Here is a 19,312-nt window from a genome sequence, read left to right on the forward strand (position 1 = left end):
ATGAAGGCAACGTGCGCTATTTTATTGCTGTATATGCATAACATTAGCAAAATAACTGATATTAGTAAACAGAATTAATTTTATTTTTTTTTTAGATAAAGGAATATTTTATTTTACCAGCATCTCACTTAAGATGCTTAGAAACAAGAAAATAACCATTTTAATCAAACAAAAAAAAGAAAACCAAAAAAACCATTGGAAAATATTTTGGATGATATCTATAACTTAGAAAGGAATGAGAAGAAGAATATCATAGAATGGCTGCTGTCGACTAGGCACAAAGACCTTACAGGTTGTGTTCTGATTCCTTGCATCAAAAGCATTTCTGAACGCTGCAGCATCCTTCTTAACGTGGCTGCCATCCCAACTTTGCTTTCATTCTCTTTCAGTTCTCAGGGCAGTAAATGGCATACTTATTTTCTCATTCTAATTTGTCCCTAACCTGTCCTTAAGAGCAAATGGTCAGTATTGGATATTAGGAAGGCATTTAGCACACTGAAGGCTCCAAATGAAAGATGTTTGGGCTGGGAGGAGGGACGTCTTTGCAGCATGCTTATTCATGAGCACTCTTCATTCTTCACCTCCTTCTTTCCATAATAAATACATTATTGAACCTTGATTTGGTAGGGTCTTCGAAATTAGCATCTCATTTCATGACTCATGATAGAAGAAGGTAGGCTGACATTCTCATATTAATCATGCATATAAAGGGAACGAATGTGCCAGGAGGGAAATACCAAGTTTCCATTGCACAACTGTATTTTATCAGTCCTTCCCATGAACTGGTCTTAGCTGGTCTGCTGGAACCACAAAGCAGTTGGTTTGTGTGTCCTTAATAATAATTTATCTGTGAGGAAAAGGAAACAGCAGGCACGGTTGCTATCAGTGTTCCTGCAGCTGAAGAAGCTGTCTTCCTCCCACCCCATTCCTTGAAAGCCAGCTATTTTCTGTTTCAGCCTCCCTTTTAAATTAATAACCTGTCAAACCTCCGCAACTGACTCGCCTATTGTGAATTGTCTTGTGGAAAATGTTTAGCTGTTAAAGGGAGAGAAATTTACTTTTGGGGTTGGTGTTGTCCCCCCGCATGAGGTGTTCTGGAACTGCAGAGGGATGGTAAGACTCAAGATCTCTTTTCTCAATTGGAAGTTATTCTAATCATTGCAGATCTAAATCATAAAGACTTTTAGTCAAGGTTTGTTTAGCTTGGGCTATACGTGTACGATAACTAATAGTTCAAAGGGAAGTGCAAAGCCCGGCCTCTGGGGAGGAACAGCCCCAGCTGGAAAGCAGCTTGACTGAAAAGCACCTGAGGCTCCTGGTGGGTGCCAAATTGAACATAAACCAGCCATGTGGCCTTGTTGGAAAGACAGGAAATGGTGTCCTGGGAGGAATGGTGCCAGCAGATAGAGGGAAGTGATCCTGCTCCTTTATTCAGCTCTGACGAGGCCTCACCTGGAGTCCTGTGTCCAGGTCTGGTCTCCCCCATAAGAGAAAGTCATGGACATCCCAGAGAGAGTCCCACAAAGGGTCAGGAAGATTAAGGGGCTGATGAGAAAAGGCTGAGCTTGGACTGTTCAGGCTAGTGAAGGCTCAGTGGGGGAACTCATCCATGTATACAAATACCTGAAGGGAGGGTGCAAAGATGACGGAGCCAGGCTCTTTTCAGTGGTGCCCAGTGCCAGGACCAGAGGCAATGGCACAAACTGAAACACAAGAGGTTCCCTCTGAACATCAGGAAACACTTTTCCACTGTGAGGGGTACCAAGTAGTGGTACCCAAGTACCAAGTTGCCCAAGGAGACTGTGGAGTCTCCATCCTGGGAGATACTCAAAAGCCTCTGGGACACTGTCCTGGACAATGTGGTCTGAGTGACCCTGCTTGAGAAGAGCAGTTTGACCAAATGAACCCCAGAAGTTTTGTAATAAGCAGCATTGCTGCTGGGAAAGCTGGAATGATGTAGGCTTTGCTGTTTGAATTGCATCAGCTGAAGCAGTGCTCTTTTTTTTCTTTCTTTTTCTTAACAAGGGGTAGAAAAAGTAGGATTAATGTGTAAAAGTAGTTTATGAGCTATACAAATAGGTGATAATTTAGAGAGTTTAAACATGCTAAATGTCTCTAGCATATTGTGAAGTAAAGAGTAATAATGGTTTACAGAATAATGAAGCTTCACAGAAAACCAAGCAACTCATTTGCCTCTGTACCCACATCATCATCAGAAAAAATACTGAAGCAAGACCATGTGCAACCCCCCACAATGGCTTACAAATACAAGTGGAATGTCTACACTGGCAGGTTATTGCATTTCTGTGTTCTATTTTGTTCTTTGCTGCCAGAAGCTGCTGTTTTACTTGTATTACCTACATCATACTGTTCTGTCAAAGGTTAACATGTGGCATCTGTGACAGTGAAACTTAGTTTGTAGTATGACAAGAGTAGGTTTTTGTTAACTCTAGGTCTGTGGAAGAGTACTTGAGATCAAGAAAAGTATCTGCACTATTTTTCCTACTTTAAATATTTTGGTTTTTTGACATTTAGTCAAGTTCCTGGCTTTTGTATGTGACTTTGTGGATATTTTAGATCATTTTATGACCCAAGTTACAACAGTTTTATATTGTTTTATTTTTCAACCTAGCAGCTTCTCTTTTGAAATTTGGATTTTAAGGGATTGGATCAAGGGGGGAAGAACTGTGCCCTTTTAACAGCAGCAGCTGTATTGCTCCTTGATTCTCTGTTCTGCAGCCTGGCAATGCTCAGACTGTAACCTCATGTTAACAAATGTGCTTAGAAATATTGGTAGGGTAATGCAGGCTGACAGAGTCTATTTATTTGCCTGCTGTACATGTGAACGTTGCTTTATAAGCTACCTTTATCATATGTAGTACGTATATATATATGTATATACATCTGTATACATATATATATGTATCAGTGTCTTCAGAGGAAGTGCCCTTGTCCTTGAGTATGATAACTTGAAGAAGGATATTTCACGTGAAGTTGTCTGAGTTAGCCCTGAATTTCAGTGTCTTGATAAAGTGTTTCAGGCATGTCTGAAAGAATATTCCAGTTTTCTCAGTTTAATCTCTGTTAGCACAGGCTGTTCATGTGAAACGCTGCTGCGTTTGATTAGATACTGTGTGTTTATCCCACTGTCAGTTCTGTTTAGAGGTGTTTTATTACTGTGGTTTGGAACTTGGTATATTAATGAGCTAACACAGAACAGAAAGTAAGTTGGAACTTCTGCAGGGAGAAGAATTTAAATGGATAAGATTTATTTTACGTAGGATTAAGCTGCTGTCACTAGAAATTGCTAAGGCTTTTAATTGAAGTTGTCAATAAGACTACAACTTCCCCTGTACAGCATTTTAGACTGACTTTTAAGAACAAAACTTGTCACTCCTTACTTCACCAACTTCTAATATGCCTTGTTCTTGGAAGAAGAAGAGATCTGTACTATAGACTTGAGCTCATGTTGGTTTTGAGGATCTGCATTTTTGGAGAAGAGCCTGTTTGCATTGACTTCCTTAATACCTTATTTTTTAATTTTTTTTTTTTTTAGCATGAGTCATTTCAGGCAGAATGAATGAATATCAAGATTATTGACTCCTGGTTATAGAAAACTGCTATTAGGGTGCTGCTGAAAAGAAAGTAAAGGCCAATTTTGGCCTTCAGTATTTCAAAATCAGAGTATCTGACTTGTTACAAAGAAATTGTAGCTATGCATAGTTTGATCTTCAGGTTTCTCAAACACTTCAAGTATATCAAGTGGAATTGGACCTAAGCTAGCATCAGTCATTTGAATAAACAGTTAACCTAGTTAGTATAAAGCGAAATATTTGGATTAATATTTGAAAACAGATTAAAATAATTTTCTGTTGTGTTTTCACTGTACCAGGAAAGGGATTTGCATATACTGTGAAAATAACATGGTACTTGTTTGCCAGAAGAACGTAACTATCTGCAAAAGCAACAAAAGTACTTGAATGTGTTTAAAATTTTGCCAGTAGTGAGCTAAGAGATTTTCTGAGCTTTAAGGTCTATGTAGAAGTTACTTATATATGCTCAAAGCCTACTTGTATCTCCTGTATCAACATGCAGTTTCTGATATTCTCTTGCTGGTGTACATATTTTATGTGATTTGTTAGAGAAATGGATACATGAGAGCAGTTTTCAAAAAATAATTTGTTTGCAGTAACTATGTGTTTTTAGACAATTTCTATAGTATTTCTGTCCTTTCAATAACAGAGTTCCTTAAAAAGATATGTTGCAGCTGTGATTTAAATATTTGGTTTTTTTACAGGATGCTTACACGGAACAGTTTTTTCTAAACTCTGGCTCTGTATTTATTATTAATAAAAATATCTGTATTTGTGGCTGAAACGTTTGATACCAAAAAAAAAGCATTGGCTTTATACCAGACTTCCCTGAACACTCATCTTTTTGATAAAGGTTTTTTAGCGAGAGTGTTTATTTTCTTGTTTTTTGTAGCAAATTCTGAAATCGAAGTCTCTGTGTCTGCGAGAAATGTGAGAAGGTTACTTAGTTTCCAGCGATACCTGAGATCTTCCCGTTTTTTCCGTGGTATCACTGTTCCAAATTCTTCAAACATTTTAGATGATGATTATAATGGACAAGCAAAGGTTGGTTGCTTGATTTTTATTTTTTTTAAGTATGTTTTTAAAAATGCTTGCTAGTATATATAACTATATCACATGTTGAAAGTACAACCAAATACAAATTTTAAGCATGTTTTTTTATACACGTATGTGTATGTATTTTTGTGTGTTAATATAAATATATCTTAATAGATTGCAACAAACTCCTTTAATGCCTACTAGTGTGCTGGGATGATTTTTGTGGCTAGTGTTTTTCTTTCTTTCTTTTTTTTTTTCCTAGTAACTGGTGAATGAAGGGTGCACTCTAAAAAAATGAAGAAAGGAAAATATATCTGTATATAAGAAATGTAGTGGAGCAATTTGGACAACTATTTCCTTTCATTTTTAGTCTAACATGACTAAAGAACATCTGAAAGAGTGACTACTTACTACTGCAAACTCAGTAAAATGCAGTAAATTTTCTCAGGACATGTTTATGCCAAACGGACTTTTTCTTTGGTAGGCAATTCTTCTAGAAAAGAAAACTCTGATAGCTATGTGCGGGGAAAACAGGTACTGGGAAGAGAGGTGGTATTAAGAGAGCAGCTGCCTGGATAGAAGACTAGTGTGTTGGGGACAAAGGATGGATAGTGCTGAAGGAGACTGAACAGGCAAAGATGATTCAGGTTATTCAAGATCCCAAAGGCTGTGTGTCACTGCATTTAGTGCTTTTTTATTTGCCATATTGACACAAAAAAGGAATATACTTACACAACGGACATATCCTAGCTGAACATGACCAGACTGTGGTGTAGAAAAAAATCTGATAACCTGGAGGATGGATCTTAAAAATGTCCATGTAATTTAATAGTAAAGTAAACTTGTTAATGCTTTTGTTTTCTCAGGTAGCAGAGTTTTAATGGCTGGTAGAGAAAAACTAAAATGCTTTTTGCATAATTGGATTATAAAACAGCTCTACCAATCTAATGAGAATAGGAGAAGGCAGGAGTCTGTCGTAAAATGTGCCGGACAGGTATTTCTCATACAGGTAGGGGAGGCAGAGATCGGGATTACTGAACTCTAGTGAGGCCTCGTGTGCTGTTTGGTGCTGGAAGGACAGTTCATGTGAAGCTGCTGAGAAGATGAGCTAGTTCAGTGAGGTGGAAAGTCAAAAGCTTAGGTTTGTAAAGAATTTAAAATGCATTATGGCTCATATAATGGGTCAAATGCAAATGGCTCATATATCTAGTAAATCATCTAGATACTATTTCTCTTCTATAAGGAGGGGAAAGACAGAAAATGAGGTCAAAGACCACAGATTTATTTTCTAGTTCATTGAAAAACTGAAGTCTGAATGCAGTGTCTTTCTGTCATGTTATTTCTGGTTTAACCTAATTGTTTTCAATTGTGTCTTACTTCTTTTGAGAAATTGACTAAAGGATGAAAGGAAAATCTCCAACCGGTTCTGTCAAGGCACTTCTCGGTTTTTTCAGTTTTTTAATTTGTAAGATGTATTTTAAAGTTTTCCAGTTATCAGGCAAATTTAATTATTCTTTTACTACTATTTTTTTTTGTATGTAGAAATCCTAAGACTTGATCTGTCTCTGAAATCTTAAATGCTCCTCCGGGTTACAGGAAGATAGACATACGCTGATTAAAAGATGACAGCTTTTGTGTTTTCTTTCAGTGTATGCTGGAGAAGGTTGGAAATTGGAATTTTGATATTTTTCTTTTTGATAGACTGACAAATGGTGAGTTTACTTTTGCTATTTCATTTGTGTTTTATCTCCTAGCATAACTTAACTGTGGCACTTGTATTGCAATATATGATTCACTAAAAAGCACAAATTTCATCAGGTAGTACTTTTTGGTTTAATAGTGTTTAATCTAAGTCCTAGTTTGCCTGGTCACTCCATTAAAATAATGATGCTGTCAGTGCTGATAATAATCATTGATTTGTAGAAGAGTCCCTTCATGTACTTTGTACTTTCTGTTCTCTTTTAGTAATTTGTAGTAGTAATTTGGTATAAATTAACAAATCATTTTACTGTCTTAGACTTTTTTTTCAATTATGGGTTTGCTGGTAATTTATATGCTTGTGTCCAAAAGGTCATTTATATTGAACAAGTATTTTTCTGATAAATTTAAGTTGATAGTTCTGTTGCTTTATAGTGCAATAAGAAGGCACATTGGTGTGAATGCATTATAATTAGGACATGTAATAGAATACCTGGAGAATTAGGAGTTGAGCAGAGAGAAGCTGCTGTATGCACAGCTTGCACAAAATAGAAAAAGGAACAGAGCATCGTGGTTAGTTTTGTGCGCCCATTACAGGTAGCAGTAGGAGCTACAGAAGTATTTGGTTGAAAAACTGCCAAAGTATTGTTTAATTTATGGACAGACAGAAAAGAGATCTGTAAAAGTGCTGAAAAGGAGGAGGGAGGGCTGCTGCAGTGGGTAGGGTGAATATTTATATCATAATCACAGTGATGGAAGCTGGATTTTGAATAAAATGGAAGGAGATAAGCAAGTCCAGCGTCACAGCGACATTTGTGACAGTGTGGGAAGAGAATGAAGGGCAGCTCTTGCAGGTCTTACATCATATGGAGTAGGTAGCAGAATTGCAATTAGAGTGTTTAATTAAGTAATTTTAGGAGGACATTTTGATCAGGCAGCCTTGTTCTTGAAAGTTTTTAAGGGCAGAATGCTGTATATAAAACTCTGCTGGATGAGCTGCCCTGGATGAACCTCTAAGAAACAAATTACCCAGTAGATGTTCCAAGAATTGCATAATTCATTGTGAGGAAGTGGCATGCACATGGGAATACATTAAGCCCAGTAATAAGCAAGGTTTAGCAGAAATTTTTGTCCTTTTGTACCTCAATTTCTGTCTATGCTAGGTTCTTTAATGCTAAATGAAGATTGTCAGCCATGACATTGTTTGCAGAGCAAATAATGGACAAGCTATTTCAAATAAACATTTTGGGCTATTTCTCTGTCTCTTGCAGTTTTACCTATTTTACCATTGCAAATGATTATAATATAGCTATGAGTAGGTGAAGGATATTTTAAGCTTGTAATAGTATGCATTTCCTGCAGAAACTTTTTCGTAGAGTTCTGGGTAAAATAAGGAGAAGTTCAGCAAAATACATGACAAAAATGAGAGCATATTTACAATGTGTACTAATTGATAGTGTTGGCTTTTCTCTTTGCCTGATCATTTTTGTATTTGGTTTTCAGCTATCTGTTTGTGATATGTTGCATAAAGTTACTTATAAGGTTGAATATCATTGTAATGGGTTTGCATGTTGAAACCTGTTGATTTTTTAGTGTTCAGTAACATTTTCCTCCTATCAGTTGACAGTGGAGAGTTGGTGAATTTATTATCATTAATCAAAACTCCTGGTTATTACTAGAAACAGCTAATGGAATCTTGTCATGCAGTAAGATTTAAAAACTTATCATAAATTGGTGTAGAAAAATTTGCTTGTATAATTTTTGTGACCGATTTGTTTGAAATAATACATTTCTTATGAAAGAGTCACTGATTTCATGGCTTCCAATGAATTAGTATTTTCATCTTATTTTTAGGAAACAGTCTAGTCAGCTTAACCTTTCATCTGTTTAATCTTCATGGACTAATTGAACACTTCCAATTAGATACGATGAAACTTCGTAGATTTTTGGGTAAATACAGCTTTTTATTATGATGAATATTGCTGCTTTTTTATACTTTAACTGAAGTGCTGGTTGTAGTTTAGCAGTAAGGTTTGAAGGGTATTAATGCAGTCCAGATCATGCAGTGATTTAAAATATATTGATTGAGACAATCTCTCAAAGTTTCTATAAGTACAGAACTTTCTGTGTTAAATCCAAACAAGTATTAACAAGTGTAGTAGTTCCATAGCTGATGTTGTATTCCATTTATTAAATCTAAATAATCAGAAATATATGTGATATTGTGTGACATTTGTATTGAGAAAGGCTGGATAGCTCCTTTCTTTTAATATTCAGTTCTGCATTGATCTTTGCTTCCCAGTGATATAGTTTCCTAACTGTATGGAATATGAAAGCTTGCCTGGATTTACTGGTGCTAGTTTGATGCTGTCTCTGGCTTGCTCAAACTCTTATACAAGTAAGCACTGTAGTGTGGGCATAGTTTCTCCCTAAGCAGAGTGCAGGACAATTTTACTTGAACTTTTGGGCCTGCAGCACTGAAATACTTCAATGGAAAGAGCTGTAAATACAATGTAGAATATTCAAACCAAGCAGTACATTCACTCAGCAGCTGAATGAGCTGTCTTTCTGCATCCCAATGCCATAGACAGGCACTGGTGTGCAACGTCTTTCCATTGGTTTTTCTGCAACAGTCAGTACCTTTAATTTTGTGAAGTGGGAATCATTTTTTTAACTGAGCAGGAGAAACAGGTTTCTGGTCCCTTTTAGCAGGCATTCACAGTTCCAGAGAAAACAATTCTGTGGTTACAAAGTTTGTCATTTAGCAGAGGAGAAATCACATTTGGAAGGCTTTTCTCCCCTTTCAAATAAGGGAATGTTTTTGTTTTCATAATTTAGTTCTCTTTCAGCTTAAAAAAAAAAAAATTAGTTCTGTCTTGCATTTCACGTTGCTTTAAAGTGGACTCAATTCCTTCCAGTTTCAGAAATGTAAATCGGCCAACCTTAATGACTGATATATTGAAATGTGAAGAAAATTATTATAGAAATCCAGTCTTAGACTACTTGAGTTGTAACTGAGCGTGGTTTGTCTTTCTCATCTTGCTTATCTTCTGGTTAGTTGAGATTTAGCAAATCATAGTACTTGAAATGAAAGACTGGTTAGGAATGACTGGATTAGTTAGCTGGTTATCAAAAGATAACGAATAGTTTTAACTACATGTGATTACTCAAAGTCATAAGTCACTAAAATGAGATTAGACTTGGAAGAAGGCAAAATTTTATTCTAATTTTGAAAGTCACCACCTTTCCCTTTTGTTCATGCCTTCTACTTATCATCATCATCATCATCATGGCTAGGCTTCGCAAATGAAGATTTGGGAATGCCTTCTACTTAATGTCACTGAGAAGAACATTTCTTATCTCTGTCCTAGTACATCTGTAAAATCAGGGAACCTTTCTTCCAAATACAGCTTTCAGCATGAACGCAGTTCATTCTTTTCTTTTACTACCTCTTGTACTCCACTCCACAGTAATCTGAAGATTAAATTCTGGAAGGCTAGGACAGCACAAGTGGTCCATAGTACCATATAAAATTCACTTTATTTGGGAATTAATTGGAATCTTTTTAAGTAGAGAAATCTGGTTTTAGTTCTCAGTAAGATCTCAACATTTTATTTTTGTATATATATATATATATATGTTTATACACATACATAGTCTTTCAGTGATTACCAAGGGTTACTTGGAGATCTGCATCCTCCTACTGTGTGGTTTCAAGTTCTTATTCCAAACCTCATCAGGGGGATAGAAAATACGACGTACTCTATTCCTGAAAACATAGGGTGATTGTGATATTCTAGTTGAGACAAACCACGATCAAAATTTTGACCTAGGTCTGCTTTATTAAATAAGTTAGAAAAATTGTAAACTTCAGGTAGCTTGACCAGCCTGTGAAGCCACAAAAAAATTAAGGACATCTGCATTCGTGCACTTGATGTGAGGAACAGGTGGGAGAGAGTTCTACTGCAGGTTGATAGAGCTCAAAGACATTTATTTTCATCATTTTTTTATATGAGCTGTCAGCTATGCATTGAGTAGTTTAGAGACTATGTGGTGGTTACAGTATTTTGACTTTTCATGTAACACAGCTCTTCACAAATACCACATCAGTAATGCTGTAACATTGCAATCACAATTACATGGACCGTTTTGGCTTGTCAACTGAGTAGAAAAAGAGGTTGTAGGCATGTTTGTTTGGTGGGACTGACTGATTGTAGTCAGCCAGGAAAATATTCTTTTAGGTTTGCTTGAAAGAACTAATGTGTTGTATCAGGCCAAACCTTAGAATGCAGTTTGATTGTTGTATTTCAGATCTTTTTCCCCTCCATCCTTTTTAACATTATAGTTCTTTCATTCCATGTACTTGAGCTCATGTTGATGCCCTTTAAAGAATTCTACCTATACTGTTCGAAGACAGCCAGAAAGATGAATGAAAGAGGAGAAAAGCAAGGAAGACATTAAATGGGGAATATTAAATCTAGGAGTAGTTAGTCAGACCATCATCTAAATGAGATTCTTTTCTAAATTGCATGTAGGCTTAAATTGTCCTGAGTGAGGTATAAGATGCCTAAAAAAGTGTAGAGGTCGCTTTCCATGACCACTTTCCTGAATGGGAAAGAAAAGCACTTCATATGACAGAAATGCAGTGCCTAATTCCTCTGATTCTGTCTGTTTTCAAGGCCTGATATGGGATCCTCCTTGTGCTTTGGTAAACAGCATCATCATTTTGTATTCAGGGTTGCCTCATGGTTTGGACAGTCTAGATTATCAAAGGGAGTCTTCTCTGGGAAGGTCTCAGAGTTTCTCAGATTATATATTGATTTCAAGTTGTTTAATTTTGCTCTGAGATGACTTTACATGTGGCTGATTTCCTTTAGAAAATATTATTTCTTCACATAGAAATGGTATACCTGTGTTGTGGTTCAGCTGATGATTTACTGACTGTGATGTTTTCATGTGTATGTAACTTGTGATATTGCTTATTTCTGTGCCTAGTAATGGAATATAAAATACTGCTTAAAAAACCTGTTATTTTATTTAAATTTGGATATATGTTATTTTCCTGCAGTTATGGTTCAAGAAGATTATCACAGTCAAAACCCTTATCATAATGCAGTTCATGCTGCTGATGTGACTCAGGCCATGCACTGTTACTTAAAAGAGCCCAAGGTAAGAGAGCGTTCTCACTTTCATATCACGTGTATGTACAGAAATATGTGCATTTGTGTGCGTGCATATGAATGTATTGTGTGTGCATATCACAGAATCATTTAGGTTGGAAAAGGCCTCTGAGATTGAGTCCAACCTATGACCCAACACCACCATGTCAACTAGACCATGGCACAAAGTGCCACGTCCAGTCTTCTCTTGAACACCTCCAGGGACAGTGGCTCCACCACCTCCCTGGGCAGCCCATTCCAAGGCTTAACAACCCTTTCTGTGAAGAAATTGTCCAGTGTCCTAATGTCCAACTTGAACCTCCTCTGGTGCAGCTTGAAGCTGTGTCCTCTCATCCTGTCACTAGTTGCCTGGCAGAAGAGGCTGACCCGCACTTGGCTACAACATCCTTACAGGTAGCTGTAGAGAGTGATAAGCTCATGTATCTATATATATGTATACATACAGGCATACGTATGTGTATATGTATATATACGTTTTGTTAAAAGTAAAGAAACCTAAGAACCCAACAAGACACAGTTTTGAACTCTCTATTGCTCTCTCTGTTGCTGAGGTTGTGGGTTCACACTTAGCAATGTGCTTTTCTATTTTCCCCTCTTCTGAGCTGACACTGTTTTTTGTGTGATTTCACATTGGACCAGAGTAGGGAATTAAGGTTGCAGCTGTTTAACATAGTGCTGTGCCCCAAGACATTTGCCCAGAATTGTAGCCTGAGTCAGAGCTGGCAATAATAAACTTGTGTATTTGTCATTTGGGGTGAAGTTTTTCCCCCAGAAACTACTGTTACCCTTGCTTTGCTCATCTTTGATGTCACTGAATAGGATGTTTCTGCTAGAAGCAGTTTGTAGCAGTACATTAGGACTTCTCTTTGGCCTTTCTTTTAAGAAACGGCAGAGTTACAGACATTAAGGAGTTGAGCTAGTTGAGTGTTTGTTCCTCCCTACTTGGACTGCTGTCAGGCTGCTCTGAGTGATTGGACAATTTTAGGACTAAATCCTATTCTTCTGTATTAAATGGAAAACTGCAGTGCTTTATAGCCAGGTGAGACACGTTATCTACCTTGATGCAGATTATCACCAGTTTGGTATTCTCTTGAATAGCATAGCTCCTTATTCTGCTTCTGAAGTAAAACCAAGTAAGTTCTGGCTCCCTTAATGTTTTTCAGAGGCTCTTTGCCCACTCCTCCCACTCAGTTTCTCAGTGCTGCTCTCAGATCAGTTGGTGCAGTGAGCCAAATCGGAGCGGATACATGATGAGCTTTTTTATGGCATGCAGTTTGGAAGCTCTGAGCATTTTTTATTTAATACTCATGATGGAAGTTTTGTGATGCTTTAGATACAAGTATAGACTTTGTATTTTTAGTAACATATACAGCTACAGATTCTGTTGCACCAGAGTGCTTTATAAACATGTGAGGCATGATAGATGGCAAATGCAACAGGGAATATAAACTTCTGTCCATGCAGGGTGTTTGCTGCATTTCACCTTTGTATGGGCAGAATTGTCCTCTCTGTTTTAGTGCAAGCTAGACTTTCTGACTAAGTCTAACTCACAAACCTCCCAACTGTAAGTAGTAACAGCTATGAGCAGTGAAAGTAAGTCTGTGCAGGTGAATGCTGAGTTAATTGACATACACATACTTCTTGAAAATATTTATTTGTGACAGAATTTCCTCCTTTGGTTCTAGCCCTTCTAGACTTTTAAATGTAATTTCGCATAAGAGTAGAAATCCATTCTGAACAGTTCTAAAGTCTTCCAGAGCATTAGTTTCTTCCCTTTAAGAGGAGGGGGTTTTTATGCTTTCTAAAATATAGTATGTATTTAAAGCAGAATTGACACATACAGATGGACTCGGTAAATGACAAGGAGAGCTAATTTTACGAATTTGCTGCTTCTATGGGATCTGCTTAGGAATAGTACTTCATTACCAGACAAAAAGTAGGATTTTGTGTGCCAGTGTTGATTTCAAGACTGAACCTTCTCATTCAGAAAGAATAATGCTTAAACCATTGTTGAAATTTTGTAGCTTTGAGTGGGGAAATAGTGTGCAAAGTCAGTGGAATATTAGTTTTACATCTTCAAAATTTTCTCTGAATTTCTGTTGGCTGTTAATTACTAAAAACCAAAAATGCAACACTCGTGCACTTTCCCTAAGGGCGTACTTGCATTACTAACATTTATTGGTTTTGCCTTGCAGCTTTCCAAATCTTTAACTCCGTGGGATGTTCTGCTCAGTTTAATAGCAGCTGCCACACATGACTTGGATCACCCAGGCGTTAACCAACCTTTCCTAATTAAAACAAACCATTATTTAGCGACTTTATATAAGGTAAGAACAGAATCAGTTGTTTTGTTAAAGCCTGGTTTGGAGAATGCTTGAGTAGTACAGAAAAAGAGTATAAATTGTGATGTGTTTAGCTAGTGGTAGGTTTGAATCCAGACATTGTTTCCATGCCACTGTGATAAAAAATGTGCAAATTAACAGCATATTTGGGGTTTGTGAGTTTTAACCTCTTTGGGAAAAGAAAAAAAAGGAAGAAATAAAAACACCAACTCCAAAACACAGCAAAACTTTCTGGTCTGCTCTTGGTATACAGCTCTGCAGTTTAAGAAAAAGGCACTGATTGATAGGTGTTATTCCCTTTTCATTTGCAGAATACCTCAGTATTAGAGAACCATCACTGGAGATCGGCAGTGGGGTTGCTGAGAGAGTCTGGTTTATTTGCACATATGTCATTAGAAAACAGGTATGTTTATACCAAAGAGTATAGATTAGTTTAAGACGCAAGCAAGCTGTCACTTAAGTAAGACAGCCTTGCAAAACAAGATGAATTATTGCATGGCAGTTTTGAATACAAAATGTAGATGATGGTCTATTTTAAGAATTCCTGGATACTGTGCTGGTGGAGTAGAGCAGTTCGTGGTGCAACGTGATATCCGGAAAATAACATTTACTGTGAGCACATTGAAGAAGTGTATTCATGTAGACAAGCACCTGTTCAGATTAAACTTGGCAGCCTTTTCTTGTTCTGCCACCACAACTGTAGTTTAAAATAGACCCTCTTCACCTACTCTAACAAGAAATAATCCTGAAACAATGTTTGTGCATTTTTAAGAACAAAAATAGGGAGGGGTGGGGAGAAAAGAAGGTAAAAGCTGTTTTGAAATCTTCTTGAAAACCGCCAGTGAAATGTCCTGGTGTTTCTGTGGATGTTGTAAGACTTTTTCAGCAAAAGAAAACAAACAAACAAATGAAATAGTTCAGTGAAAATGCTGATTATAAAGCTTGTATTTGTATAATAATAAATATGATAAAAAGACATCTCAATCTTGTGATGACTGTTGTTCTTAATTGTTATGCTTTGAATGTTTGGTATCACTAATTTCAGGCAGCTGATGGAAAGCCAGATAGGCGATCTCATTCTTGCCACAGACATCAGTCAGCAAAACGAGTATCTGTCCATGTTTCGATCCCACTTGGATAGAGGAGACCTATGTTTAGAGAATGCAAACCATCGGCACTTCATTTTACAGGTGATCCTTTTGGGAATATTTTTGAAAACATCATTTTAGCGTAAAAATAATTTACTTAAAAATGCTAAATACTACTTCTACCAGGCTTTCAAAAGCAGAACTATCTTCTAGTCATTCAATTCCCTTCCCCAGCACTTTTCCCAAGTGATGGTGAGTGTTGGTAAGTCTCATAACTTAAAGCTACTAAAGCAAGGAGAGGTGTTTTTCCAAGAGAGGGTTTAGCTTTTCTAACAACTCCATTGCAGCCTCAGAATTGTGAAATGCTTTGTCAGAACATTTTTTGGGAAAGGAAAGCACCTACTGTTGTGAATCAGTTTGCAGCTGTGCTAGTGAGCTATAACAAACTTTAAAAACAAAAACCTTGAAATTGTTTTTAGATTTGTAGACATTTTCTTATTAGGTTCATATTGTGGACTATAAAAAAACTTAAACAAACAGATGAGAAGTTCTGTCTTGTGCAAACCACTGCTAAAAATATGAGCTGCAGAGCCAGAAATTGAAAATACTGTTTGCTTACTTTGATGTTTCTTTTTCTGAATTTTTTTTTGGCTCCTGTACCAGTGAATATACTAAATATAGTGCCCCTGAAATACTTTGACTTGCCTGAATTTCCATATTACTCAGGGATGATCATGAGATCTGATAGTTCCCTGAATGTTTTTTAAATATTGCGGAAGATAAGTTTGGAGCGCAGATGTTAGGTAGGTTTGTTATTCAGAAAAGTTAAAATAATCTGCTGTAAGGAAATAAATAATTACAGGTGCTTCTGTTGGAGGGAAAGGTGGTCTAACACTGTGTGTTAACTTGTTAGATGGCTTTGAAGTGTGCGGATATTTGTAACCCATGTCGGACATGGGAGCTGAGCAAGCAGTGGAGTGAAAAAGTAACAGAGGAGTTCTTCCATCAAGGTAAGAGTAGAATTATCTGTTAATATACCATGTATTTATAGCGTGGAAAGAGCATCATGAGTCCTAGTCCATTTATATTTAGGTCTAACAGAGATGTGCAGTGCAGTATGGGATTTTTTTCCTTTCATGGGCTGTACTTCTTGCAAAAGGTCGGAATTACTAAAACTCATTGAAGAATCTGCTTAGAATCTGAACGTAGAATGGCTGGTGCAACCTGAAAGGTGCTTCAGATAAGTAATTATGGCTGCTTTAAATTTACCTAGTGGCTTCAGTAAATTATGAAATATGTTCATCATGTGTCTTCAATATTTAAACTTGAGCTGTGAGGCCTGTTGGTAAGCAGGTGAAAGCCAGAGAGATTTTCAGTTACCACGCAGTTACGACTACTTATATAAGCAGTTAATAAAGCTTGTAATTAACAAATGGAGTGAATTTCCTCCATTATTATTAAATTTTAATAATAAAACTAAGGCTAGTTTAGCTGACTTGAGACCTGCTAATTTGCACATGGATATGATAAATGGGGAACAGACTGCTTTATTTGCTGTTATCCACATGAGGCTTAATCTTAGGTAAAGGTGATGGAGAGGCAGAACCACAAGTTGTCTGTAGCCAGAAATTTCTGAACACTGAGCTATTCTCTTCTATATTATTAAGGGGGGGTTTTAATTTGTCATTTCTATAACAGTCTAGGAAGCTTTGTGAGGAAGAGGATGTTAATCCTTCAGTAAACTAGTAGTTCTATGTTTTTTGTTTAATTAGTGTTTGATGAAAAATAGTATTTAAATACAGTATTTATAAATACTGTTAGTCTCACTGACAGATCTACTTGGTTTTTTTGGGAGATGGGGAGAGAAATAAATGCATTCTACCATCTGCAAGACACCATCCTTGTTAGCCACCTTGCACAGCTCACCTCTTTTGGTATTTGATTTGGGTCTGGACCATATGACTTAACGGTTGTATTATACTTTTGTTTCTTTAGGTGATATTGAAAAAAAATATCACTTGGGTGTGAGTCCACTTTGTGACCGACAGACAGAAACTATTGCCAACATCCAGATTGGTAACTACAGTTTATTTCAGTAGATTTCTTTAGGATGCAATTTGAAAGAAGGACCTTTTGGGTACATTTGCTAGAGGCTGTACCTGCTCTGTGTGTGTGTGGCAGCACTTCATAACAAAGAGTACTTTTATTTCAATTTGCTGTGTAACACTTCTGGCTTGAACTGTTTACGAGAGGTACTGCACTGACAGTCCTGGAGACCAGAGCCCCTCTGTTTCCTTACAGATCAGGTACAGCATGGGAGGCAGCTGTCTGACTTCTCCCTGAACTGCTGCTGCCCGGAAATTTCCTGCTCTGAAGGGGCTATTTTGGGAAGAGGAGGGTTCCTTCCCCTTGCCATGTGGTCTCGGGTGCCTTTTGGAGCAAGATTGCCACAACAGGGCTCTAGCTCGCTGGGTTTAGCTTTCTGGAATGTCAGCATTTCCTTTAAATGCAGCTTTTAAGGAGGGTGGTGGACAGAGATTTGATGGAGAATGGTGAATAGCCATTATATTAATAGTTTTTGCTAAATTCAGTTGGATTTAAAATAGTAAAATATCTTCTTATAGTTATTTTAATAAAAGTTGCTTATGTAGGTTGAATGGGACTCAGTTAAAAGCACAGTAAAGAAAAGAATAAATTTGACCACAAACACAGTATTAATTATGCTTTAAATTGACAGAAAAGCTGATGTGTTCAATAAGCTGCACTGGTTTAATTTAGAATGTTAGGAAAACATACATTTCCATAATTGACAGATTCAATTTTGGTCATCTTACCCTTGAGTTTTTGGTTCATGGAAGTAGACACTGCACATAAGTGAACATGTGCATATGCACAAAGTTGTATATAAACACACAAACAAGGATATAAATGTGTATTAATGTTTTGTGGCCTTGTTTAAAAAATGTCTAGAATTTATATTTTAAAATACTTTTAGCCGGCTTAATATTGTGAAAGTAATATATTCTTTTTTCCCCCTATGTAGTATAGTTCAGACTGTCTGTGAGGTAATTCATTATAAAATTCCCCCATGTTCCTCAATATTTTCCTTTATTTGGTCATTGTTGTGAAAGACAGAGGGTTAATTTGTAATCCAGTGTATTGCTGCTGTTCTGACTGATTAGTAAAATCTTTCATATTTTGAGAGATTATTTTGTAAAGATGCCCTAAATATTGAAATGAATTTTTAAATACACATTGGAGAACAGTAGTTTGACAGATTTACTTTTTGCTATTAAATTCTATTTAAAATATTTAGGTTGAGTATTTTAATTTTCCTCTGGGTTTGTTCTCTGGTTTTCATTTGTCTCTGCTTGTTTTTGAAGGTTTTATGACCTACTTAGTGGAACCTCTGTTTGGGGAATGGGCCCGGTTTTCCAACACCAGGCTGTCACAGACAATGCTTGGCCACCTGGGACTGAACAAGGCAAGCTGGAAGGGAGTGCAGAGGGAACAGTCTGGCAGTGGTGATGATGTTGACCCTACTTTTGAGGAAATGGACTCAGACATATTACCTCAGGAACCTCGATTGTCCTGACCTCAGTCCTCATGACAAAACTGCCTCTTCTATTGGTATCTGCACGGTTGGATTAAAGAAGATATGTGCCAGCCCAAGGTTTCAGTAAAATGGTAAAATGATGCCAGCATTATTTATTTCCAAGTTTTCCTTTGACACAGACCATTTGAACCAGAATTTTTTTAAGCCGCAAGATTTGAACATAGAGCAATATGCACCCACCTCAGCTGGTTTTCGTTCGGAACCTTGAATATGCAAAGCACAGCAGTGACTGAGCCTTGGAGCAACAGGACGAAAGCTTCATTGTGCCACACATGGCTTGGGTTTTTTGGTGAAATTTGGAATACAGTCTTCAAATCTAAAACTTGAGATGGATTGTTCCACTCCCTTGGAATTTAGCAAGATTGCATAAATGTGTTCAAAGCATACCTTCCACTCAGTCCCTGTTTTAATACGGAAATGTGAAGTGCCCATCCTCTGCTGCCTCTGGCAAGACTTGATGTTTACAAATGTACTCTGAAACTGTCGGTTCTAGACTTAACCTTTGCGCATGGCTGTGAAGGAACCACTAACTTCAGTTTTTTGCTTTTTTAAAAGAAAAAGATCAAATCTGAGACTGCAGCTCTCGTTTCTTTGGATGCCAGAAAAGCCTCCCATTTGCCATAATTTTGTTTGTGCACTGGGAGCTGAGCATTCATCATAGAGCACAGCCAAGCTTTACTCCAGTGCTATATGGGAATGCAATTTTTTAACGGCAACAAAACACTTCTGAGTCTGGGAAGGGCGGGGTGGGGGTGGG

The 19,312-nt window shown here is 37.1% G+C and overlaps 1 protein-coding gene across 6 annotated transcripts in view; it reads left to right on the top strand.

The window, feature by feature from the left end:
• The window catches only part of PDE7A (phosphodiesterase 7A), a 74,867-nt gene extending 55,555 nt beyond the window's left edge, over positions 1-19,312 (top strand). For 5 of the 6 annotated variants that reach the window (XM_027702881.1, XM_027702964.1, XM_027703217.1 and 2 more), the window contains 10 exons: positions 4,486-4,637; positions 6,280-6,343; positions 8,184-8,279; positions 11,398-11,498; positions 13,705-13,836; positions 14,163-14,254; positions 14,897-15,041; positions 15,853-15,949; positions 16,935-17,015; positions 18,323-19,312. In XM_027702881.1, coding sequence (XP_027558682.1) covers positions 4,486-4,637; positions 6,280-6,343; positions 8,184-8,279; positions 11,398-11,498; positions 13,705-13,836; positions 14,163-14,254; positions 14,897-15,041; positions 15,853-15,949; positions 16,935-17,015; positions 18,323-18,534 — 1,172 coding nt within the window. In that variant the 3' untranslated portion in view covers positions 18,535-19,312. The remainder of the gene's footprint in view (positions 1-4,485; positions 4,638-6,279; positions 6,344-8,183; positions 8,280-11,397; positions 11,499-13,704; positions 13,837-14,162; positions 14,255-14,896; positions 15,042-15,852; positions 15,950-16,934; positions 17,016-18,322) is intronic. The other variant, XM_027703051.1, reaches the window with a different exon arrangement.

This window comes from Neopelma chrysocephalum, unplaced genomic scaffold (genome assembly GCF_003984885.1).
Source record: "Neopelma chrysocephalum unplaced genomic scaffold, ASM398488v2 Primary Assembly neopelma1_22, whole genome shotgun sequence".
Lineage (NCBI taxonomy): Eukaryota > Metazoa > Chordata > Aves > Passeriformes > Pipridae > Neopelma > Neopelma chrysocephalum.